Source organism: Notolepis coatsorum (assembly GCF_963971535.1).
Source record: "Notolepis coatsorum genome assembly, chromosome: 1".
NCBI lineage: Eukaryota > Metazoa > Chordata > Actinopteri > Aulopiformes > Paralepididae > Notolepis > Notolepis coatsorum.
Genome location: NC_140165.1, coordinates 160,709,439 through 160,735,989, shown reverse-complemented (window position 1 = coordinate 160,735,989; position 26,551 = coordinate 160,709,439). Strand labels below are relative to the sequence as shown.

The window sequence follows — 26,551 nt, the reverse complement described above, 5'->3', positions numbered from 1 at the left end:
GAGCATGCTAACCTTTCAGCACCTCCACCCAAAACATGACACGCCCAATGGCAAAACATGACACGTAATTTGCTAAATTAATTAGCAGATACAGGTGACTCAATGGCTCCCACAGCCAAAGTTTGATAGATTTTGTAAATGTAGTATACATGCTTCAAAACGAAGTCCTGACACATGAGCAACAGTTGCTCTCAGGCTTGGGCACACACACACACACACACACACACGTGCATGTGTGTCATCAGGCCCCAACTCTGGAAGGTGTCCGCGAATGGACCTTTTTTCTCCTAGTTTCACACATGCATGCAAACTGAGAGACTTAAGGCGCTCCCATAGTCCAGCAGACTGTACACAGAGCAGACTCCGCGGATGTCCGCGCGGCTCTTTGAGCTTTCATAGTCGAGCAGATCTCAGCGGACGTCCGCGGTCTATTTCCTACATTTCTCGCACCAGTTTTACTACATTTCCCACAATTCTGTCTGTTCTACTGTACTGGCAGATCAGAGGGAACATTATCAGCGGGAGAGAGCGAGAGGGAGAGAGAGAGAGAGACAAAGAGAGAGAGAGAGAGAGAGAGAGCGCGCTTCACGGGCTCATCTCTCTCCTCGCGCCACCAATCGCTCACGCGGCGTCACATTAAATGCAGTTCGATGTCAACCAAAACGCAGAGCAGCGTTTTGTGTGACACCAGATCAGCGGCGCGGATGTCCGCGCCTCAGAAAATAGGAGCGTCGCACCTGTGGGTCTGCTGTCCGCTGAGATCAAAGCTCAAGAGTCCGCGCGGACGTCCGCGGAGTCTGCTCTGTGTACAGTCTGCTGGACTATGGGAGCGCCTTTAGGGCCCGCGTCCACCTAGCGCATATTTCTCCGTGAAACATGCTGGGAGTGCGCCGGCAGCGCTGGCTTGCAGCGCATCTTGTAGATGACAGAAAGAAATCTACAGCCATGCCGTGGTTTTGCACATATTATAGCATATTTGAATAACTTTATTGTATATTAATTATATATATAGTTATTGCCCGACACCACAGTTCGCCCTTTGCTTTTTATTAGCTTTTTAGTAGTGTATTCGTGTAGTTATTATTAGTTTTGTCGCGAATCTCAATGGTCTGTGGGAGACAGCCAGACAGGCAGGCAGCTCCGGTGTCAGGTTACAAACAGAGTGGTAGATGAATGGCTGTGATTGGTTGTCTGAAAATGAGCCCAGCGCATCGCTCTGAAAGTTCAGAAAGTTTCAACTTTCGTCCGCACAAAAAAGCTGAGAAAAGAAGCCGACGGCAGCGCACTTCCTAGAGGCGGCCGCATGCGCTCCCTCCCCATTGGAATACATTGAAAACAGATGCGTGCGGTCAGAAATATGCGCCAAGTGGACGCATATTTCACACTAGCCATTCAGGGTCTAATCAGAGCACGATCGCATCAAAATAGGGTGTGATCGTCCCTGATGAGAACGCTCCCCCCCCCCCCGTCCCCGGGGACGCTGATTCGCTCCAAACCTGGACCGCTGGAATAGGTGGTTTCGGGTGCGCGCCAGTGTCCCCGACGAGGGAGCGGGGGGCGTGGTGTGCAAGCTTACTGTAATGCTTTCATGCTTGCTTGAATTTTGGGCAGATAACATACAGCAACAACTGGACAATACCCACAAAAACTATATTTATGGGCAATTTGGCGAGTTCAGACCTCAACCAAACAAGCATGTTGAGCCTCACGGCTCAGTGGATGAAAACTTCGAGATGAAGCCACGTTACAAAGCACAAGACTTCCCTGGCTCGCATTAGGCCTGGCAATTTGTTTTGCCAATGCTATGTCTATACATTGGTTTCTTGTTCGAATGCTTTTTTATTTCTATAGACCAGTGACATGCAATATAATTGATGCGAGCAATGGGCTAACGTTAGCTGCTAAGTTATCCCATAAATAGGCTAAGCTAACTAGCGTTAGTCGCTAACCCAGGAAACGCTCAAAGCGGACTCCACACCAGTTCCATTCGTGAAGAAAGGGGGTGGGTTATATTGACAAGGCTTGGCAATAGAGGTTCAAATATAACTTCATATTTATTAGTTATTCGTTTCTTTATATCAGCATCCAGTTTCCATCACCGTGTGTTAAACTCTTCCTGTGTTGTCATTCGAGTGTGACATCATCGCCTATGGCAGCTTACACACTCAAAAACGCAAACCGTAATCAAAACCCGGAGCGCACCAAGACTGCAGCGTGTACGCAAACTAGAGGGGGGAGAGGGAGGGGGGAAGTTCACACCCAAGGACGGAGCGGAGCACCCGCTCCTAATGAGAAAGCCCCCTTACTATCAGGGGTTACGGAGACAAACCCAACCACACACAGACACACAACACTAACGCACACAAAATCAAGTGTCTAATGCGATTTTCAAGAGGGGATTTTCATGCAGTAATGGGCTACATCAAAGCAACAACAAATGTCTCTTGTGTTTGTCATAATTAGTGATGGTCACTATTTTTGTGCATCACTTGTATTTAGGATAAATATAGACCCGCCCCCCGCCCGCCCCCAAGCCCCCCTTGTGGGCGGGCCCGTGAGTTACCTCCTGCAGCCCCCCCCCCCCCCCCCCCCCCCCGGTCCCCTCGTGGGCGGGCCTGTGAGTTACCTCCTGCAGCCCCCCCCCCCCCCGGTCCCCTCGTGGGCGGGCCTGTGAGTTACCTCCTGCAGCCCCCCCCCCCCCCCCCTGTGAGTTACCTCCTGCAGCACGGGGATGACTGGCGGGTCTCTCTGCTGCAGGTAGAACAGGACCATGAGGGTGTAGGCGTAGGAGGACAGGCTGCCACGCGACGCATCCCCAATGTCACACATCTGGAGTAGGACAAACAAGGCAATGGTAGTCGGGGCGTAAGAATCTCAAAACAGAATCCAACATTTGGAAAGCTATTAGCATAATGTTTAACTGGTGGTATGGTATGGCTACTGCTATGAGCATGTTTAAGGCTCCTTTTCATAATCAGCTTTGAAATAAAATTTGTATTCTGAGCCAAACCAGGTTGTGCAATATATATATATATATATATATATATATATATATATATATATATATATATGTCTATAATTAGAGCTCTGAAGTATTACATTTTAATGCTGAGGGCAAATATACTGCAGACATATGAGCTGTGTGTATTTTCACCTTTGTAAAAACCGTGTGTGTGGTAAGTTCACCTTTGTAAAGACCTTCATGTGTGCGTGTGTGTATGTGTGTGCTATGTTCACCTTTGTAAAAACCGTGTGTGTGGTAAGTTCACCTTTGTAAAGACCTTCATGTGTGCGTGTGTGTATGTGTGTGCTATGTTCACCTTTGTAAAAACCTTCATGTGTGTGTGTGTGTGTATGTGTGTGGTATGTTCACCTTTGTAAAGACCTTCATGTGTGTGTGTGTGTGTGAGTATGTGGTATGTTCACCTTTGTAAAGACCTTCATGTGTGCGTGTGTGTATGTGTGTGGTATGTTCACCTTTGTAAAGACCTTCATGTGTGCGTGTGTGTATGTGTGTGGTATGTTCACCTTTGTAAAGACCTTCATGTGTGCGTGTGTGTATGTGTGTGGTATGTTCACCTTTGTAAAGACCTTCATGTGTGTGTATGGTATGTTCACCTTTGTAAAAACCTTCATGTGTGCGTGTGTGTATGGTATGTTCACCTTTGTAAAGACCTTCATGTGTGTGTATGTGTGCTATGTTCACCTTTGTAAAGACCTTCATGTGTGTGTATGTGTGCTATGTTCACCTTTGTAAAGACCTTCATGACGTAGCAGAGGATCTTCACCCTCCTGTTGATGGAGGCGTAGGAAGCCAGCAGGTGTGTGTTGTGCAGGGCCTGAAATACAGTCAACAGATACTGTAGGTTATACTGAATAACCAAGAGGAGTTGTGCTTTTATGTTTATGTTATGTTTATTAGGGCTGCCCCTCTGAGTCGATTTGTCGATTTATCTGTCAATTTGGTTTCAGTTGACCAATTCTTTTTTTTCTCGCCATATTGTATGGCAAAACGTTGAATACGAAGTATGAAAAGGTCTCAGGGTGTCAACAATGTTGACACCCTGAGACCTTTTCATACTTCGTATTCAACGTTTTGCCATACAATATGGCGAGAGAAAAAAAATTGGTCAACTGAAACCAAATTGACAGATAAATCGACAAATCAAAATCAAAATCAGCACATTACATTCAAGACCTTTTAATGCCACTATTTAATGCCCTACAAATGCTAACGTTAATGATAGTTTATTTTTACCTGATCCACCGTGGTCATGTGCAAGTAACGTTATAGTAGTCGCAGATCACATATAGCAACTGAAGAGGTTTGCGTGTGGAGTTGGTCCTAAACACTGACCACCAACACTCTTCGGTTATGATATGATCATCTTTAACCTTTTTGCCCAGAGGCTTGTTTAGCTTGGTTGTGACTCAATATATAATTTTTGTCATGTGCCGGTGCCAGTCTACACTGTGAGGCCTAACAAAAAGAATGGTTGGTTTCAGGTTGCCGACCGACCCTGCCGATTTAGGTGCGACCCAATATATTTTATGAGTTTAAAAAAAAAATTATATATTAAAAAAAAAAAAAATCCGTTTTTTTTTTTTTTTTTTTTTAAGAATAAAGTTTCATAGAAATCTTAGTCAAACATTTAGTATTATGGATATTAAACATGCTGGCAGAGTACATGCATCCATGTTGTTGTGAACATTTTAACCCTTTCACTGCCACACGACAGCCGGTTAACCCTTTCACTGTGACAATACAGAAGGTTAGCCCTTTACTATCACACAACCGACGGCGATGCTCCATCATTAGCATCATTAGCTCCGCATCCGCGGAGCTAATGATGCTAATGATGGAGCATCGCCGTCGGTTGTGTGATAGTAAAGGGCTAACCTTCTGTCGTGTGGCAGTGAAAGGGTTAATTAAATAAAGAAATTCCCTATCCATAGTCGCCGTGGGAAAGAATAAAAAAAAAAATAAAATAAAATAAATTCCCTACCTACCCATGGCCAAACTGACAACCAACCTGAAACCAACTATTATTTTTGTTAGGCCCAACACTCTTCGGTTATGATATGATCATCTTTAACCTTTTTGCCCAGAGGCTTGTTTAGCTTGGTTGTGACTCAATATATAATTGGTCATGTGCCGGTGCCAGTCTACACTGTGAAGGCTACATTGTAGGTGAATGTAGGCCACAGGCATGTATTGTTTGAGCGTGTTGGCTTCTAGGCTTGCGAGTGTGTGTAGCTAACGTTAGGTGTGTTTTGTTTACGCACAGTAGCTATCCAGCCTTTGCTAGTTTGACTTAAAAAATATATATATCCAGTTGTTCTCCACATAACATATAGAAAGTGTGTGTGTGTGTGCGTGTGCGTGCGTGCGTGCAAGTTGAAGCTTCTACCAGTGTGTTGTAGAGGCTGATGTCTCCCTCCAAGCCAGTGCGGACGTGGTAGAACTTGACAATGGGTACTTTGGCTGTGGTAATGGGCAGGATGTTCCTCAGACCTGGGGTAGATTTAGATGTGGAGCACAGTGGAGCACAGTTTACATAATAAAAAAAAAAAAAAAAAGATATAAATATATAGATTAACTGGTTGAGTGCCGGAAACGTATATCTACGTTTTTCTCACTGTATTTCTTTTAATTGCCATTGCCATTCATAATTCAGCGGGGCACCTTGTGCATACTGTTCCGAGTGTGTCTGAGCTGGCAGATAGTCTTATACCGCCCTCTAACGCCTTTGGCCATTATTGCACCCCATTAGAAACGGGTTCGTTTCTTTTCTCTACCGAGCTGCGGCGTGGGGGCGGGTCCTAAACACTGCGGCAAAACACATGCTTGTAGGGATGGTTTGGACAACTGACCCCGCCCGCCCGTTGATGTGCAATGCCCAACAACGTCGGAGACAGGATCGCTGTGGATAACTGGAATGGCGATCAGATAATTGGATTATTTTTTTTGCATTACATCAGATACCAGTTAAGGACGCTTGATTGCTTTTACCAAACGGTTCGTGTTTCCGCGTTCCCGTTTTGCGCTCCGATTGGCCACTGACGTTTCTGGTCATGTGACATGTGCGCCCAATCGTGTGACGGCAAGTACTTTGGACGGTTAAGCTTAGGCACTCTTTCGAAGTTGGTTAAGGTTAGAGTGTGGATCGTAGGCGTTAGGTAGTTTGCTGCTGGTCGAGGTGGAAATGGGCGCGTCATGCGATTGGGCGCACATGTCACATGACCAGAAACGTGTGTGGCCAATCAGAGCACAAAACGGGAACACGGAAACACGAACCGTTTGGTAAAAGCATAGACGCGTTAAGGACACTATGAAAGCTTGCGTTGATCTGATATTTATTTCTACCACGATTTGCCTTTGGGTGCAGGAGGTGGGGGCCGGTCTAAAACACATTGCATGCTTGCACGAGGAAGGATAATAATGATTATCTAGCATTGATATCAGGAAGATCCGATAATCAGGCGAAAAATGACAACGTGTTTATTGAATTACACAAAAATGCTGTTTTCGCGTCTTTTCCCTGGAATTACTCAGAAGCACCCAAACTATATTCATATTCAAAACGGTATCAAACGGAAATGTACGGATGAAAAAAGAATCTGTTTTTTGCACGTTGACTGGAAGCAACTCACTGACACTCGATGGCGTTATAGACCCAAAATATAGGTTTAGCTCTACAAACTACAACTACGTTTACATGGGGTTAATGGACGGCAAGGCCAGGTCACTTCCCGGAAGGGGCGTGGCACTCAATGTGTTAATATTATATAAATTTTTATATATAATAATAATAATAATAATAATAATAATAATAATAATAATAATAATAATAATAATAATAATAATAATAATAATAATAATAATAATAATAATAATAAAAGAGGGTGTTAGAGAAGGGATTTGACAAAGACTAGAAATGTTCACAAAATATGTTCACAAAATAAAGAATTAAACAGGCTACACTAGCTATGCACATAACAACAACGGGGCGACAGAGGGCATTTCTCGCTTCCTTCAGGGCTCGACAGTGAGCATTATAAAAAAAAAAAAAAAAAAAGCTATGTGCAAACTGGAAAAAAAAATTGCGAGTAAAGGTTACATCCTACAAGTGGATTACATTAGGGAGGATTACAAAGTATATCCACTAGGGGGCAGATCAGGGCTGAATCATCCCTGGCCGACACCAATATCTTCGTTGATGACGTCAGAATTTGCAATTTTCTTTTATAAACATGGCAACACTCAAGGATGTTAATGTGTTTCATCTTGCGGATGCATAGTGTTAATTTCTGAGGATGTGCAAAACCAACACTCCAAAAGAACGCAGAATGACCATCTTGGACATGCACACGCATAGTTAAAAGCAAGTATATAAAAGGCTTAAGGCTCAACTAAATGAGATCTACATGCATAAATGTTGTGGTGTTGCCACCAGCTGCAGGCCCCTGCTCTCACCTGGGTGTTTCCTGAGCAGCCTCGCCAGGCTCTCGATGATACTGATGCAGTCAAGGTCCTGAGGAAACAACATGAACATAATATTAGTACATACATTAGTTACCTCATTTTGTGAATGTGAAGCTGTGACTTAATCGTATAGATACATAAGGAGAGGTAAGCTAAGCAGGAAACACTGGCAGGGTAAACACGTAGAGGATGAATATAGAGGACAGGTGAGCGGATGAATATAGAGGACAGGTGAGCGGATGAATATAGAGGACAGATGAGCGGATGAATATAGACAGGTGAGTGGATGAATATAGAGGACAGGTGAGCGGATGAATATAGAGGACAGGTGAGTGGATGAATATAGAGGACAGGTGAGTGGATGAATATAGAGGACAGGTGAGCGGATGAATATAGAGGACAGGTGAGCGGATGAATATAGAGGACAGGTGAGTGGATGAATATAGAGGACAGGTGAGCGGATGAATATAGAGGACAGGTGAGTGGATGAATATAGAGGACAGGTGAGTGGATGAATATAGAGGACAGGTGAGTGGATGAATATAGAGGACAGGTGAGTGGATGAATATATAGGAGAGATGAGTGGATGAATATAGAGGACAGGTGAGCGGATGAATATAGAGGACAGGTGAGCGGATGAATATAGAGGACAGGTGAGTGGATGAATATAGAGGACAGGTGAGCGGATGAATATAGAGGACAGGTGAGCGGATGAATATTGAGGACAGATGAGTGGATGATAGGCCTGCCACGATAACACATTTTGCTGGGCGATTAATTGCCCCCGAAAATATCGCGATAAGCGATATTATTGCGACCGGTTAGAGAATTTTTTTTTTGAAATTTATTTCCCCAAACTTTTATTTTGAAGCCCACCGCTCCGTCTTTTCCGGTGTTTAGACTTTTATTTTGAAGCCCACCGACCGGACCGGAAGTATTTTGTGATTATCCTAAGCAGAAACTATGAGCCGACAACTTGGGCTAATGATATGATGTTTTTGAGCTAATGATAAAACAAATTGTTGGTGAACAACTAACTTTAGGTTAGTTTTAACGTTAGCTACTAACGTTAGATGCAGCTACTACAGGCAATCAACGATGAGGAGGAAGCGTCAAAGCAGTATATAATATAATAGCTGTGGTGCGTAAGCACTGCAGCACGACTCGAAACTACCGGAGTGTTATAATAAATTAATTCATGTTTAACTTGTCCCCGTGTCCAGTCCTTTGACTAGCCCCACCCGTTAATTGTAAACAATGATGCATGTAATTGTATTAACGTTATTCTGTGTTGTACTTGTAGCTATGCTATACGTTGTATTTCGTTTGTAGCTAATGTTGTTAGCATTGAATGAGCATCAACGAACGCTAGATCTTTAATCTTTATTTAGCAGTCCAGTTTCTCCGGGCAGTAGCGAGTAACTACTTGGGTCTAAAAATAGCTAACGTTACACTACAAATAATGCTACTTGGTTAAAAGGAGCAACACTATTGAGAAATGTCTATGTGGCGTTGCCCCACGGAGCTCCCGTGCTGTACTCTAGTAACGTCAGCGGCCCGCCTCCCAACACGGACAGTGACTGAGGGGCACTGGTTCCGCCTCATTAAAACAAACGCGCAAATAGCAATTAATCGCGCCCGTCAAAATCATTGCATTCATTTTAATTATCGCAGCAATTAATCGATTTATTGCTTATCGCGGCAGGCCTAGTGGATGATGTAAAGGACAGGTGAGAGGATGATGTAAAGGACAGGTGAGAGGATGATGTAAAGGACAGGTGAGAGGATGATGTAAAGGACAGGTGAGAGGATGATGTAAAGGACAGGTGAGAGGATGATGTAAAGGACAGGTGAGAGGATGATGTAAAGGACAGGTGAGAGGATGATGTAAAGGACAGGTGAGAGGATGATGTAAAGGACAGGTGAGAGGATGATGTAAAGGACAGGTGAGAGGATGATGTAAAGGACAGGTGAGAGGATGATGTAAAGGACAGGTGAGAGGATGATGTAAAGAAGTGGTTCTTAACTGGTCTAGCCTCGGGACCCAACATTTTCCTTAGTCATTAAATCTTTTAACCACTATGATTTTTTGCAGTAATACACAATCTTTCATGCACTGTTCAAAACATGAAATAAAACACAAAAGTGCAACTAGGGTTAAAAACTCAATGATTTTTTTTTTAATAAATAGTATATGCTTCTTAGCATATTTCTTAGTTTAACCCTTTATCTGCCAGGGATTATTCTGATCTTAATCCCCTCTCTGCCACCACTATAAATCTATGGAGATGTTCCCCTTCTTTGCAGGGCTATAACTTTTTTAATTGTATTGCTAAATTGACATTACTATGGCCCATTCAACGTCAAGTATCTATCGTTTAGGATGTAGCAACGTTCTACTTTTTCATTCACATATTCATACTAAAATACGGTCTAAAGCAGTGGTGCCCAACCAGTCGATCGCGATCGACAGGTAGATCGCGGGCTGATTTCAAGTAGATCTCGATTAATAAAATTTGATAAAAAAAAAAAAAAAAAAAAAATTATTTTTTTTTGCAAAATCAACTCTGCTTCTCTTTGTTAACTACAACAAGCAATGCTGTTTGGTATTTAAGATGAGGTCGGACTCGGCACTGACAGATTTGTGTTCATTATGCTGCTTTTATAAAGCCTCAAATGACGGCTTACAATATACAATTTTGGCTGGTAGCTCTCGGCTAGGTGGTAAATTAAAAAGTAGATCTTGGTTCAAAAAAGGTTGTGCACCCCTGGTCTAAAGTATAAATATTTTTTATCGTTTTCTGCAGCATTCTGCAGAACGCGAGTTATAGCTATAAATACATATATGTGACCCGCCGTGACCAAACCCGATTTGATGCGCAAGGGGGGAGGTGCTCTGAAATGAACAAAATGTCTTGCTGTTCAGAAAATCAAAAAAATCGAAATCTTGATTTTTTTTACATATTTTGAATTGTCATTAATCTGTTCCCTTATTTGCCATTATTTGCAAACTTAAATACAACTTGTAAATGAGGTAATTATTGTTATATAGTTCCACAAGGATGTTCTGTCATGAGGTGGAAAAACTACACGCGCGGGCTATCGCTGGGTGCGGCCTGTCCGGGTAGCAAGTGGTACTTATTAGGTGTTAAAAAACACACAGACACAATTTAGCTCTCCTTTCACAGAGAGAGAATAACAATGTTAATACACTATCTTAATGTTATACGTTATCAGCAACGTAACGTGTGACAAGCAGTGTCTAAATAAAAAAGATAAAAAAGAGGCCTTGACGGCCGTTATAAAACGCGTGTTTTAACTTAATTAAAAACCATTAAAACACAGTTAGAATTTTCTGAGTGAACGAATTTCGGTAGGGTGCATTTTTTGCAACCTAATGGCTAAAAGTAAATTAATTTAATACGGAAACGGAGTGATAAAAAATGGCTTTTTCATCGGAGCGAGAGATTATTATTATTGTGGGGGCCCTGATGTAAACTATTTTCTGCGCTGGCATTCAGCACGGAATCTGTTAATACAGTTAAAAGTAAGTTGTTGTTGTTGTTGTGTCTTTCACTACCACACTACATGTATTTACATCTAAATACATCTAAATGCTTAACTGTTACTGTCTGGACGTTATGAATGCGCGCAGCACCGTGTATATCCCTCCTGTCTGGACGTTATGAATGTGCGCAGCACCGTGTATATCCCTCCTGTCTGGACGTTATGAATGCGCGCAGCACCGTGTTTATCCCTCCTGTCTGGACGTTATGAATGCACGCAGCACCGTGTATATCCCTCCTGTCTGGACGTTATGAATGTGCGCAGCACCGTGTATATCCCTCCTGTATGGACGTTATGAATGTGCGCAGCACCGTGTATAGGCAGGGGAGATGAGGCGCGCGTTAACCCTTTCACTGCCACACTACAGAAGCGCTTAGTAACGCTTCGCCTCAAAGCCGTTTCTGGCCGAATTAGTCATCGAATCTTTAATTTTTTTTAAAATTCTTATTCAGAGGTATTTCGTCGAGATTTCATAATGTGTAATGTGGCATGCTATTACTGTTAATCCTTTCACTACCACACTACAGAAGGTTAACCTTTCACTACCACACTACAGAAGGTTAACCCTTTCACTACCACACTACTGAAGGTTAACCCTTTCACTACAACACCACAGAAGGTTAACCTTTCACTACCACACTACAGAAGGTTAACCTTTCACTACCACACTACAGAAGGTTAACCCTTTCACTACCACACTACAGAAGGTTAACCTTTCACTACCACACTACAGAAGGTTAACCTTTCACTACCACACTACAGAAGGTTAACCTTTCACTACCACACTACAGAAGGTTAACCTTTCACTACCACACTACAGAAGGTTAACCCTTTCACTACCACACTACAGAAGGTTAACCTTTCACTACCACACTACATAAGATTAACCCTTTCACTACCCAGGGCTGTACGCTAAGCTTTTTCACTAGGGGCACACTTGCCCGTAAATGAGACATTTAGGGGCAAAAAATATTTTTTAGGGGCACATTTTTAAATAACAATTTTACCATTATTAAAAAAATATGTTCCTCCTGCCTCATTACTGTGGTCCTTTTATTTAACATTTAAGTGCGTTTGTTTTCAGGTTTGTATCTTTTATAATGAACCAACCGAGAAAGTGTGTAAATCACTAATAGAACAAAAACAAGGCAGAGTCTCAAGGCGAGCACAGAAAGATTCAGAAGAAGCTTCTATCCCCAGGCCATCAGGCTGCTAAACGAACAATGAATGAACACTACACAACAACAACCACCAAACGCACATAGCACACACATCCACACGCACACACTCACTTTAAACAAACACACTGTAGCACCCACTCCACACACTTTATAGCACACACCCACTTTAAACAAACACACTGTAGCACCCACTCCCCACACTTTATATTTATGGATGAAGGATTGCACTACAACTCGTACACCTTACTGTAAATTGTACCTAAAATTGTACCTCATCCCATTTCTGCTTTGCACTAGATAGTACTGTACATTAGTACACTGCATAGTATTGTATATTATATGGTAACTCAGAACATTGTACATATGTCTATACCGAACACTGTGACCTCATTTTTCTTCTTCTAAATTACATGCTATATTATGTTATTATGTTATTTGATACTATCTTGTCTAGCACAGTCTCTGGAGCGTAACAGTAAGAAGCATTTTGTATGAAAGTATTCTGTACTTCTGTATGACAACTATTAAAGAACTTGAACAACAAACTGTGTGTGTGTGTGTGTGTGTGCGCGCACTTGTGTAGTGCTCCTTGAATGAGATCACCACAACACACAAACACACACCATTGCATTAATCAGGAGGACAAGAAACTCTGCATACATTTGTTTCACAATGAAAAGTGCTTTAGAAATCAAATGAATTATTATTGTAAATAACCCCATGAAAGGTTTATTATTTGTATGGGTAATTACCTGCTTCATATTTGTGATGTTACTGGTTTCAGTGTGTGCCTAAAGTGATCAATGTGTTGGGCCGTTTATAGAGATCTATGCCAATTAATGTTTATGTATATCCGGGACTTTTTTTAGTAAGAATTGAGAGGTATTTGTATATGTGACCTTTATTTTGAAAACCGTGTTGCGACGCAACCTTATTTACATTTGCGCTTTTGACAGTGAAATGTTCAGTCCAACTTAGCTCGAAGGAAAGACTAATCAAAAAGGTTTAATTGACCCGTATGAGGCTCTTACGGTAGGACTTTGATTGTTTATAGAAGTGGAATGTAATATGCTAAACGAGAAATAAACAGTTTGTGACAGCCAGTAAAGTTGCAAGCCACTTTCATTTCATATACGGGGACACCGTGACAATTATTAGTATTATCTTATTTGCATATTGTCTCATTATTAGATAGATAGATAGATAGGTTGATATTTTATAAATTTAAGTAGACAGTATTTCACGTCCTAATAGTGGGCTACTACTACTACTCACCTAATGCATGGCTGAACCTGAACGTTAGAAGTGTCCGTGTCCCCGTCAATCAATCATCACATCACGTCAATCATCATCATCTTATCATCTCTCCACATCGGACGTGGTTGTCATAAGATGGACTGATATCCACTCCGTTGTTCTTGCAGAGCAAAATTTGTATCTTAAATGTATTGAAAGGAGGTGCTTCTTTGGCGATGCAATAGCCCATATTGAAAGGAAGAGAGGCCACATTCAGTTTCGTTTTGCTAGGAATTATGGGATTTGGTGTTGGATGTATAGACTACGCAGATAGGGACATGGTCTTTAATCGCACGATAGACTACAAGTACCAAGTATATAGCGTGACCTAGATTCACTCCACACGCAAATCTTTTTTTTCACTCATGCTATCGGTGATCGCAGTAAGTTCATTCATTGCCGACAGATTCTTTCATAGCACCACGACATTGTGTCGCACTGACAGCTCGCGTGAGTGGCGTCATCACACGCCTTGGATAATTTAGGAGTGAAATGCGAATGCAAGGCTTGAAAGCACTACTCGCAAGCCCGCCCACAGATAATATTTACCAATCGCAACGGCCAATTAAAGGGGCAATTCGCGATCATATCATCGCAGTGTACAGGCCTGCTACCACACTACTGAAGGTTAACCCTTTCACTACAACAACACAGAAGGTTAACCTTTCACTACCACACTACAGGTTAACCTTTCACTACCACACTACAGAAGGTTAACCCTTTCACTACAACACTACTGAAGGTTAACCCTTTCACTACAACACTACTGAAGGTTAACCCTTTCACTACCACACTACAGAAGGTTAACCTTTCACTACCACACTACAGAAGGTTAACCTTTCACTACCACACTACAGAAGGTTAACCTTTCACTACCACACTACAGAAGGTTAACCTTTCACTACCACACTACAGAAGGTTAACCTTTCACTACCACACTACAGAAGGTTAACCCTTTCACTACCACACTACAGAAGGTTAACCTTTCACTACCACACTACAGAAGGCTAACCTTTCACTACCACACACTACAGAAGGTTAACCCTTTCACTACCACACTACAGAAGGTTAACCTTTCACTACCACACTACAGAAGGTTAACCCTTTCACTACCACACTACTGAAGGTTAACCCTTTCACTACAACACCACAGAAGGTTAACCTTTCACTACCACTACAGAAGGTTAACCTTTCACTACCACACTACAGAAGGTTAACCCTTTCACTACCACACTACAGAAGGTTAACCTTTCACTACCACACTACAGAAGGTTAACCTTTCACTACCACACTACAGAAGGTTAACCCTTTCACTACCACACTACAGAAGGTTAACCTTTCACTACCACACTACAGAAGGTTAACCTTTCACTACCACACTACAGAAGGTTAACCTTTCACTACCACACTACAGAAGGTTAACCCTTTCACTACCACACTACAGAAGGTTAACCTTTCACTACCACACAACAGAAGGTTAACCCTTTCACTACCACACTACTGAAGGTTAACCTTTCACTACCACACTACAGAAGGTTAACCTTTCACTACCACACTAATTTTTTAATAAACTATCATGACTTTTCCTTTTTTCTCTGGGTGTTGTGTTTGCAGTCACCAGACTCATTGTAATAACAAAGAGCCTCAGACTGGAAAGCTGCCAGGTGTTAATTGCCCTAGAGAGAGGGGGGCCATGGATTACAATGACTTCTGGGTAGTGTTGTAGTTGTTTCACTATTGTCACCGAATAGCCTGCTCGTCTCTTGAAGGCTATTATCTCTGAATACGTTTTGTGATAATCACCATGAATCATAGGAAGTAGCTTGCAAAGTATCCCACCAAAATGTTCAAGTGATGGCTTATTTTGAAGGTATGAATCTGTACTTTCATAATATGTACATAAAAAAAAAAAAAAAAAATGAAGATCCCTCAACATGACCCTGAAGTCCATACCTGGTCACATATTACATCATCAAATGTAGTTTGATACCGATTGACGTCATATTAAAACTTTCAATTGTACAAGGTCCTAAACGTCCTGCCTCATCATCTGCTGGTGACCGGAGGGGGGGGGGGGGGTTATAAGTCCGTGGCCGACGTTAAATCATTTATTTAGTATGGGCAATATATATATCAGAGCAGATTATACGTTTAATAATAATCAAACACGCTGAAACTTACCGCATCTTCCTCTGACCGTTGGGTGGTCAGCGTGGCGCAGAAGGGGATGTTGATATATGCGATCCATTTCCAGGTTGTATAATAGTATATACGTCCAAATCATGTTGTTTATAGAGTTATTGGCAACTGATCGCTGTCCAGTGTGTCGAGCTAGAGTCCCGCTAACGATAGCGAGTGCCCGGACCGAATATGGATGAGCACCACTTCCGGCGCGTCACTTCCTGTTTGGGCGATCCGCCGATCGGCGACCAGATGGCGCTCTTGAACCGTTGGAGAGTTGAGAGGAGATCAACAGGAGATCCCAAGTCTCCGTGGGTAAAATATGATTGCCATCACAGATTTTTGAAATATTGATCTCAAAGACGCCTTACGGTGTCATTGGCAGATTACGCATGGCGGAGAATGACGTGGAAACTCGTCCTTGGCGAATAAAGGGTTAACATAACATACCTAAGTTTGGGGGAACTAATGGGATAACTGGGGTTGCAACAAAAGTAAGCAACTAGGGCTAAAAACCCAATGAAATAAAATAATAATAATAAATATGCTTCTTAGCAGACTTCTTAGCTTAACATAACAAATCTACAGTAAGTTTGGGGGAACTAATGGGATAACTGGGGTTGCAACAAAAGTGCAACTAGGGCTAAAAACACAATGAAATAAAATAATAATAATAATAAATAATATATCCTTAGCAGACTTCTTAGCTTAACATCCCAGGGAACTAATGGGATAACTGGGGATGTTGTTTGCTCCTGACAAGAGTCTCAAAGTCTGGGGTGATGGTAGACAAAGCAACTCTGAGGTCATGCTCAATGTCCAATCTGTTCCTCTGCTTTGTCTTCAGCTGGACCAGAGCTGAGAAGCCACTTTCACAAAGATAGGTAGTGAAAAAAACACATCCACGACCCACTCAAAATGGCCCTGCGACCCACTTTTGGGTCGCAACCCACCAGTTGAGAAACACTGATGTAAAGGACAGGTGAGAGGATGATGTAAAGGACAGGTGAGAGGATGGGTGTAAAGGACAGGTGAGAGGATGGAAAGATACTTGCGTCTGCGGTTGCCTGTCCCTCCAGCACCATGCAAATATCCAGGTCACTCTGTCTGAAGCCGAAGCCGTTCTTGGACGAGCCAAACAGGCGCAGGCGGGCCCCTGTCCCAAGACAAACACGCAATCATCCATGTTACATTAGATTAGATATAGAGGATGTTTCTGCGTTCATCAGGATTAATAGCAAAAAATTAGACGGCCTTCATGAAGAGGACCGTTCCTTTTGACATTTCTTTAAAGACGTGAGAATCATTACATTTCATATCGACAGATATAGCTCTCATTCATCAATATTTTGGTGAATGAGCATGGTGCATTATGCATACTTCAGATACTATTATGATTAAGGTATCATACTTGAGACACACAAATGCTGTGCATTTTAAAAAAAATTGGCGACAACGGCAGTTTACTTTACCTGCAAACTGCCGTCTGACAAAGCTCTCCACGTCTTGAAGGATGTGTTCCCTCACACTGACCTCCAGGTCATCGGGGGCAAAGTCCTCTATAGGAACAAACAGACACAGGCTTGTGGGCTCGACAGATGGTGGAACAACGAAGAAGAGATGTGAGAAATATCTGTGTGCCCAGGCAACAAGGACTTCACTGGACATTCACACACAAACTTACTGTGGCACTGCTCGCAGACTTGGTTGAGGGTTTTGAGGAATGCTGGTGTCATGGGAGGCAAAGGTTCCAGCTCCACTTTCTTGAAATCTTCGGGACAGTCTTTCTTCAGGTGGCCATCGCGCTTACACAAGCTACACACAACCACGTACAGCTGAAACAGAACAGTTTAAACGACACTGTCAGGTCCGATTCCATCTCCAACAACCATCACTGACACTTTATCAGTTTTGACCCGATTTTGACTTTGATATTTCAGATTTCCATATGTATTAGAAGTACAGCTCCACAGAAAAACATGCATAAAAAGATGTAAAGCAGGGATTTAAATCAACACCAGCCACTGGCCAAATTATGGTTTATGCAAACCAAGGATACACGTACCTTGCCTCGAGTGAAGGCTTGCCTGGTAAACTCATAACACAGACTAGTGAGTTTCTCAGTCTGATTTTCAGAGCCCTCGTCTTTGGTCGTGTCCTCTACAGATTGGCGCGGTGGACTAGGAGGAGCCAGTGCCTCTTCATCCATGGAGCCGGGCGTGTCTGGACCCTCCTCATCGGACAGAAGCTCCTCCCCAGAGACCTCGTCCAATGGGAACAGCTCTTCGTCCTCGGTGGTGAGGCTGTCCAGGTGCTGTCGGCTGTACAGGTCGTCATCCTCCTCCTCCTCCTCCTCCTCTTCCTCTAACTCCTCATCTTCAGAAAGGCTGCTTTTCCCCAAGTCTCTTTTTTCTTTCTCTCCCTCTTCCTCTGATTCGCACTCTTCGATAATACAATCTGAATCTTGTGGAGCCTCCTCTTCAGACTTACTTGTACTGGCAGTCTGCGATTCCAGGCCGAGTGCGCCGATACCGGACAGGAGGCTGGCCTCCTCACACCGAGCCGCAACGGCCGCCGCCCGGGAGGTTTCTACCTTATGATTGGCCGGAGTGTTGAGTGGCAGGGCGAAGTACTTGTATGTGGCTTTCAGACAGTGGAGGACATACTCGTATGTCTGCTGGCTGTTCACCGTGCGGGCAACATTCCTCTTCACGGCAAATGGGTCTAAACAAACAAACACAAACATGCCAATTAAAAACACATCAAAACTTGATCACTTCCCGCCACAATACTTGATACCCCATTTTAAAATCCAAGCTCATTAGTATTAAGGCAAATCCTCATCTGATACAGGATCTTAAGATTATAAGCAATCAATGTGTTCTCATTAGGGATGCACCGATATGAAAATTGGCCACCAATACCGATTGTTCAACTAACACTATCGGCCGATACCGATATTTGTATATAAGTATTTGTATATATTTATAAAAAAAAAAAAAAAAAAAAATTGTATATTTGTATGTGTATGTTTGTATTTGTAGGCCTCTTTACTTACTTAAAAAAAGGAAACATCAAGAAATATGTTTATGGTATCACTATCTCTCTCCCAGTATCGTCTGGCGGCCTGCAGAGGGATACTATTTTCTCAACCAGAGCTTTCAACCAATGCAATGGAACCATTCTGGCGGCCTGCAGCGGGATACTATTCTCTCAACCAGAGCTTTCAACCAATGCAATGGAACCATTCTGGCGGCCTGCAGCGGGATACTATTCTCTCAACCAGAGCTTTCAACCAATGCAATGGAACCATTTTGATTGACAGTCGATTCGGCCAATTACGCCACACCGCTAGCACCCACCTCCTGCTGTTCTTACCACCAATCGGCAAGCGTTTATTCATTTTCTACTTCGGGGGCATGTCGCCATTGATCTGCTTGCGAGAACTCAGAATGCGAGTCAAACTCAGAACCACAACAAGCTAATACGTTAGCTGCCCGGCAGTGCCCGCCGACCAGCGCGCTCCACAGGATGGCCAAACGAGACGCAATGATTTTACTGCAACAAATGTTATAATAAAACAAAGCCTTTCTATACATTTGTCTGGTTGAAAACTTTATTAACAGATTGCAGAATGGGTAGTTTGGTACGGAATGAGCAACGGAGCTATGAACGGAATAATGCCTTGCTTACTTGCTGTGTTCGGGTAAATAATATGCTGATGTTATATTGAACGTGTAACACTAACTATATAACGTTATTAACTAACTAGCTACCGTACCGGGAGCTCACGTTGATGCCTGGATGGTGCTAACTAACTAGCTACCGTACCGGGAGCTCACATTGATGCCTGGATGGTGCTAACTAGCTAGCTACCGTACCGGGAGCTCACGTTGATGCCTGGATGGTGCTAACTAACTAGTAGTGGGTAGTTGGGTACGGAATGAGCAACGGAATGGAACTGAGCTATGAACGGACTCGGAGTAATGCCTTGCTGCTATGGGTAATAATAATATGCTGATGTTATTGTCCGTGTAACACTAACTATATAGCGTTAATGCCACAAAACGAATGCCTTGTTAATCATAAGTAGTAACTGTGATGCAGTAGCTTGTGTGTGTGTGGGGGGGACGGCGGGCTTGTGCAGGTAGGTTGCAAGTGAATTTTATTTTTTTGCCTTTTGACGCTACACAAATTGATGCTTATTTATCGGCGACTGCTATCGGCACATTTGAGCTTATCGGCCGATAGGCCGATAGCAGTCAACAAGGCACTTATCGGCCGATACCGATACCCGACCGATATATCGGTGCACCCCTAGTTCTCATGAACTGAGATGGATGGATATGTGAAGCTCCTCTGTGAAAACATTGTCATCATAAAAGACTTGGCTCTAACCATGAGTAACATGGACAGTGTCTACCTGGCTCTAACCATGAGTAACCTGAACAGTGTCTACCTGGCTCTAACCATGAGTAACATGGACAGTGTCTACCTGGCTCTAACCATGAGTAACCTGAACAGTGTCTACCTGGCTCTAACCATGAGTAACCTGAACAGTGTCTACCTGGCTCTAACCATGAGTAACCTGAACAGTGTCTACCTGGCTCTAACCATGAGTAACATGGACAGTGTCTACCTGGCTCTAACCATGAGTAACCTGAACAGTGTCTACCTGGCTCTAACCATGAGTAACCTGGACAGTGAGTCTACCTGGCTCTAACCATGAGTAACCTGAACAGTGTCTACCTGGCTCTAACCATGAGTAACATGAACAGTGTCTACCTGGCTCTAACCATGAGTAACATGGACAGTGTCTACCTGGCTCTAACCATGAGTAACCTGGACAGTGAGTCTACCTGGCTCTAACCATGAGTAACCTGAACAGTGTCTACCTGGCTCTAACCATGAGTAACATGAACAGTGTCTACCTGGCTCTAACCATGAGTAACATGGACAGTGTCTACCTGGCTCTAACCATGAGTAACATGGACAGTGTCTACCTGGCTCTAACCATGAGTAACCTGAACAGTGTCTACCTGGCTCTAACCATGAGTAACCTGAACAGTGTCTACCTGGCTCTAACCATGAGTAACCTGAACAGTGTCTACCTGGCTCTAACCATGAGTAACCTGAACAGTGTCTACCTGGCTCTAACCATGAGTAACATGGACAGTGTCTACCTGGCTCTAACCATGAGTAACCTGAACAGTGAGTCTACCTGGCTCTAACCATGAGTAACCTGAACAGTGAGTCTACCTGGCTCTAACCATGAGTAACATGGACAGTGAGTCTACCTGGCTCTAACCATGAGTAACATGGACAGTGAGTCTACCTGGCTCTAACCATGTGTAACCTGGACGGTGTGTTTATCTTTTTGCCGTAAGAGTGAAAGAGTTTCTGACCCTCCACAGCGATGCGTTTCTTTGGCCAGTCCTTGGCCTCCCGGGAGACAGCTGCACTGGTACGCACACTGATGACGCCTTCCGCCATGTTGAATTCCAGAGAATAGAAGCGAAGCATCTCCACCCAAACAAGGCCCACCTCTACGGAGGGGTGAGGGCTCTGGAATATCAGTGGAGCCTAGAACAGAAACAAACATGACCACACACGCTCAAGAAAGATCTGTGATGTATGAGCCCCTAGGGCTGTCCTAAGGGGGATTAGAATTACCTTTGATAGTGTCTAGAACCCTTTGCGTGGGATCTTTTTATTTGTGGGTAGTGTGAATGGTCAAGGTTAGGGTTAAACCTAACTTCTCTAGCAGGCTAAATCAGGGAGGCAGAGTTAGGCTGAACAAGAGAAAACCCTGCAATAGTGACGTGACGTAGAAATCCGCAAAATCCATAAAAGGCTAGGGCTGGGCGATATGACGATATTATATAAATATCGGGTACAGTTCATTAACGATACACTTTTTAAACGTATCGTGGATATCGTGATGTTTTGCCCAAGAGGATTGTGTCGCGTCAATCTGGTCCACACGTTGAAACTTTTGAACAGCGCCGCCCCACACACACACTACTGCATCAAAGTTACTACTTATGATAACAAAGGCATTCGTTTTGTGGCATTAACGTTATATAGTTACACGTTCAATAACATCAGCGTATTTACATAGCAACGTCCGAGGTCGACCTAGATATAGCAAGCATTAGTCGTTCATATCTCAGCCCGTGCTGACTCAGTTGTGCCCATTCTGCAGTCTGTTAATAAAGTTTTCAATCAGACAGATGTATGGAAAGGCTTTTATTATAACATCCGTTGCAGTAAAATCATTATGCCTCCAGTCGTTTAGTCATCCTGCAGAGCTAAAAGCTAAACGTCGGCCGCGGGGAGCTACCGCTACCATTGTTGTTGTCATTGAGCTCTCCAATGGCGGAAGTAAAAAATTAATACGCGCTTGCCGATTGGTGCTAAGAACAGCAGGGCGGGTGTGACGTAATTGGCAGACTCGACTGTCAATCAAAATGATTCTGTTTGTCGTCTGAATGAATGAAAACGTTATTAACAGATTGCAGCATGGGTACAATACAGTACAGCTCAATACAACAACAGTGGACTGGAGGATGCAGACCAGAGAAAGACTTTCGTCTTGTTTACATCAGGGTCCCCCATTTTCAATTCATCATATTTCATATCTAAATCATATAATATCTCATTGCTAAATATATGCAATATATAATCTAATAATCCAATAATCTAAATCCAATATAAAAATGCTAAATGCATGGGTATTTTATTTTGTCTTTAGTGTTGGCTTGCAAACTCAAATACTGTCTTGGTAAGCCTCATAATGAATTGTTTGGGGAAAAAAAGAAAAACATTGTGATGCGTATCGTGTATGGCCGAAAGGTCAGAAAATATCGTGATATCATATTTAGGCAATATCGCCTAAAGCCCTATAAAAGGCCATGTCTAATGTATAACAAGCTCCCTTGTCTATTTTGTTGCAGTTCTCTTGATTTAACCTCTTAAGCCCAGAGCCCTATTTTCTGAAAAAACGCCTAAAATACATACCTAAGTAAATGGAAGATTGGTCCACTTCTACAAGGTGCCTTTGCATGTTCTTGCTATCTAGGGACATCTATGGACCTCAGTGAATGTATTCCCAGTGTCAGCGAGCCTGTGTCTATTACTAGGCTCGCTTAAATTGTGATGAAACAAGGAGAATATAAATTATGATTTCTCTTTGCATCTTTGACAGTAAATAACACCATGCTAAAAATGACCAGACATGAAAAACTGCCACTGATCTCGTTCAATACCTTCTTGAGATCACGTGTACAAGAACATCTAAGGAAATGAATAAAGGAAAGATGATTAAACAGAAGGTTTTGTTGATACAGTACTGCATTCTGCCATCTGGACCTATGCAATTTGAAATATTATTATATAATATAGAATATGAGGCCTATAAATGACCTTATTATAGCCAACTCACACATCTATGGATCGGGCCAAATCTCCTCTTTCAAATGGCAGAGTTAAATTTGGATTTAGTATCACCAGGCGTGCATCGAGAATGAAGAATGAAAACTACTGTATGTACAGTTCGATTCTTAGAATGGATATGTCTCCACCATTTTGGATCGGATTTCAACACAGATGGTTGCTAAATGTTCACAGAAGGTAGACGCACTAACTGCGCTCCAATCTATGCCAATAACGTTCAGTTTTGTGATATAGTATCCAGAGAAAAAAAAAATGCATACACAAGTAATTTGCTTGCAGGATGCTAGAATTTCCTGGGTACTGTAGTTTTTCTAAATTTCAACGCTCATTGAGAGCTCTGGATGCCCTGTGCTCTTATTACTACAAAATTATCATCAAAGGCTGCACCAACTGGGTGTTGAGGGCACAACACTTGACTGGTTCTCGTCCTACCTCACAGACCGACACCAATTCATCTCCCTCTCCGGCCACACCTCTTCCCCCGCCCCAGTCACACAGGGGGTCCCCCAAGGCTCAGACCTTGGCCCCCTGCTCTTCATCTGCTACATTCTCCCCCTTGGTCACATCATCCGTAAATACCACCTCAACTTCCACTGCTACGCTGATGACACCCAAATCTACATCAGTACACAATCCCCCACAGCCCACCCCTCAGTCACATCGAATCCTGCATTACTGAACTCCAGACCTGGATGACTCACAACTTTCTCAAATTAAACAGTGACAAGACGGAACTTCTCATCATTGGCACCAAAACCACCCTCACCAGATCCGGACCCATCACACTCACCATCAATGACTCCACCATCACCCCCTCCCCCCTAGTCCGAAACCTTGGTGTCCTCCTCGACCCCACCCTCTCATTTGACCCCCACGTCCGCTCCATTGTAAAAACATCATACTTTCACCTCCGCAACATTGCTAAAATCCATCACTGCCTCTCCCCCCCTGCTGCTGAATCCCTCATACATGCTTTCATCTCCTCCCGCCTGGACTATTGCAACTCCCTCCTCACTGGCATCACCTCCCGCTCCCTCCATAAACTGCAAATGGTCCAAAACTCAGCCACCCGCCTCCTCACTAACACCCGGTCCCGGGAACACATCACTCCTGTTCCTCCACTCTCTCCACTGGCTCCTGATCAAACACTGCATAAACTTCAAAACACTACTCCTCACCTTCAAAGCCCTCCACAGCCTGGCCCCCCCCCACCTGACTGATCTCCTTCTTCCCTACCGCCCCACCCGTTCCCTCCAGTCTTCCTCCACTGCCTCCCTCACTGTCCCGACATCCAAACTCAAAAACTTCGGTGATCGGGCCTTCTCTCGCACTGCACCCCGACTCTGGAACTCCCTCCCTCAGTCCATCAGAGACTCCCCTACACTCTCCACCTTCAAAGCTCGCCTCAACCCACCTGTTCTCCCTTGCCTTCAACCCCCTCCCCCCTTCCAACCCGATTGATGTCTGTCTCCTGTCGCTCTGTCTTTTTGTGCTATTTCATGCGGTCTTCCCCTGTTCCCCCCATGGTCTCATGTTCCTCTTGTTTTTGTTTCTTTGTTTTTACTATGTTCCTAACTACTGTCAGCGACTTCGGGTCATTGAGAAGCGCTATATAAATAAAATGAATTATTATTATTATTATCATTCGGCGACGGCGACTAATTAAAAATGGCCGATCTCCGTGAACATTTGATCACATTTCAAAAACTAAAATCTCACTAATAACACTTTAACCTATTGGTAAACAAACGTATTGCTGAAAATATACACTATGACAGTATGACTGCTGTTGTGACATGGTTAGGATGTTTACTCTTGGATTTATTTTTTTTTTTTTTTTTTAAACGCTAAATTATGTCATACAATCTAGACAGATTGATTTATGACGTGATGTCATTTTGGGACCGGACCCGTCGGGTGGAAGAGGTTAACAAGGTGCAGTTACCTCTTACAGCCACACATAGGCTGTACACTTACCCACACACATACTAGGTTTATAATACTGGCCACAAATACCGAACATTCTCAGACATCGGAGAAAATAAAAATGCTAATCCGATATGATCATTGACAAATATAGCCTGAATGATCACATGCTTGTAATGCTTGTAGCTGCATTTTGAGCAAAATGGCGAACTTGAATGTTTGAATGCTGCTGGCCATTCTAAAATGATAAAAGTTTTCGTATGTGTGAAAACATTGGACTAAATAAAAAGCACAACCGAAGATCATGTGTGGGCTGTCTGTGTAGTACTTGTTCCACAGTTTGAGCATAGTGTTTTGTAGATGTGAATAACAGAGAGAGAGAGAAATATCTCCATAGTGTATAAACATCTTTTTAGGTGAGAATTGTGACGAATTACAGCAGGGGTGGCCAACCCGCGGCTCGCGAGCCGCATGCGGCTCTTTGGCCGTCAATGTGCGGCTCTTCCATCCATAAATTTTTTTTTTTTTTTTTTTTTTTTTTAACTTTTTTTTTTTTTTTAACTTTTTTTTTTTTTTTTAACTTTTTTTTTTTTTTTATGTCACTCATTCCATAAGGACGTAGAATAAACATTTACAATTTTTTTTTAAATGGTCCATTTGCATGTTCTTGGTATCTGAATCTAGGGACATATATGGATCAGTGTCAGAAATAGTGTGTCTGTTACTAGGCTTGAGTAAATTGTAATGAACCAAAGGAGAATATCAATTCTATTTAAAAAAAAAATTATCTTTGACTGTAAATAACACCATGCTAAAATTTACCAGACCTGAAAAATCTAAGCAAATGAATAAAGGGAAGATGATTAAACAGAAGGTTTTGTAGATACAGTACTGAATTCTGCCATCTTTTTTATAATGTAAATTTCTCCACCATTTTTCATCATATTGCAACACCGTTTTTTGCAAGACGTTCACAGAAAGGTAGAGAAACTAACTGCGTTCTGTTTTATGGCAATAACGTTCAGGTTTGTGGGAGATAATCCCAAAAAATAAGAGAAATTAAAAAGTAAATCCAGAAGTCAGATGATTGACAGGGGCTGGTGTGAGCTGGGTAGGGTAGTTTTTCGAAATTTGAAAGCCCTGAGTCTCTTCCTTCAAAAGACTACACTCACTTTTGGCTGTGCCACTTCCTCCTGTCAATATGCGCCGGTTTCCGACTCAATGCCCTGAGATTTCTATAATCTTATATTTCACTAATAACAGTTAAAATAATTGGTAAACAAACATAATGCTGAAAATATACACTTTTACTGTATATCTCGGGCTTAAGAGGTTAACCCTGTGAGGCCCAAATTAAAAAGAAATTAGCAACTTCAGAGGCCAGAGGGTGGGACATATAAACACATTTACTATCAAATAGCATTGTGAGGCTGAACAACAGGACCAATTGACTATACAT

General features: G+C 42.8%; 1 protein-coding gene across 1 annotated transcript in view; it reads right to left on the bottom strand.

Moving 5' to 3' along the window:
- The window catches only part of tut7 (terminal uridylyl transferase 7), a 156,839-nt gene that overhangs the window by 41,335 nt on the left and 88,953 nt on the right, over positions 1–26,551 (bottom strand). The window contains exons 12-20 of the mRNA XM_084319881.1: positions 21,117–21,294; positions 17,777–18,435; positions 17,396–17,546; positions 17,184–17,270; positions 16,767–16,867; positions 7,478–7,535; positions 5,412–5,515; positions 3,750–3,839; positions 2,716–2,829 (exon numbers count right to left, since the gene is read on the bottom strand). Coding sequence (XP_084176007.1) covers positions 2,716–2,829; positions 3,750–3,839; positions 5,412–5,515; positions 7,478–7,535; positions 16,767–16,867; positions 17,184–17,270; positions 17,396–17,546; positions 17,777–18,435; positions 21,117–21,294 — 1,542 coding nt within the window. The remainder of the gene's footprint in view (positions 1–2,715; positions 2,830–3,749; positions 3,840–5,411; positions 5,516–7,477; positions 7,536–16,766; positions 16,868–17,183; positions 17,271–17,395; positions 17,547–17,776; positions 18,436–21,116; positions 21,295–26,551) is intronic.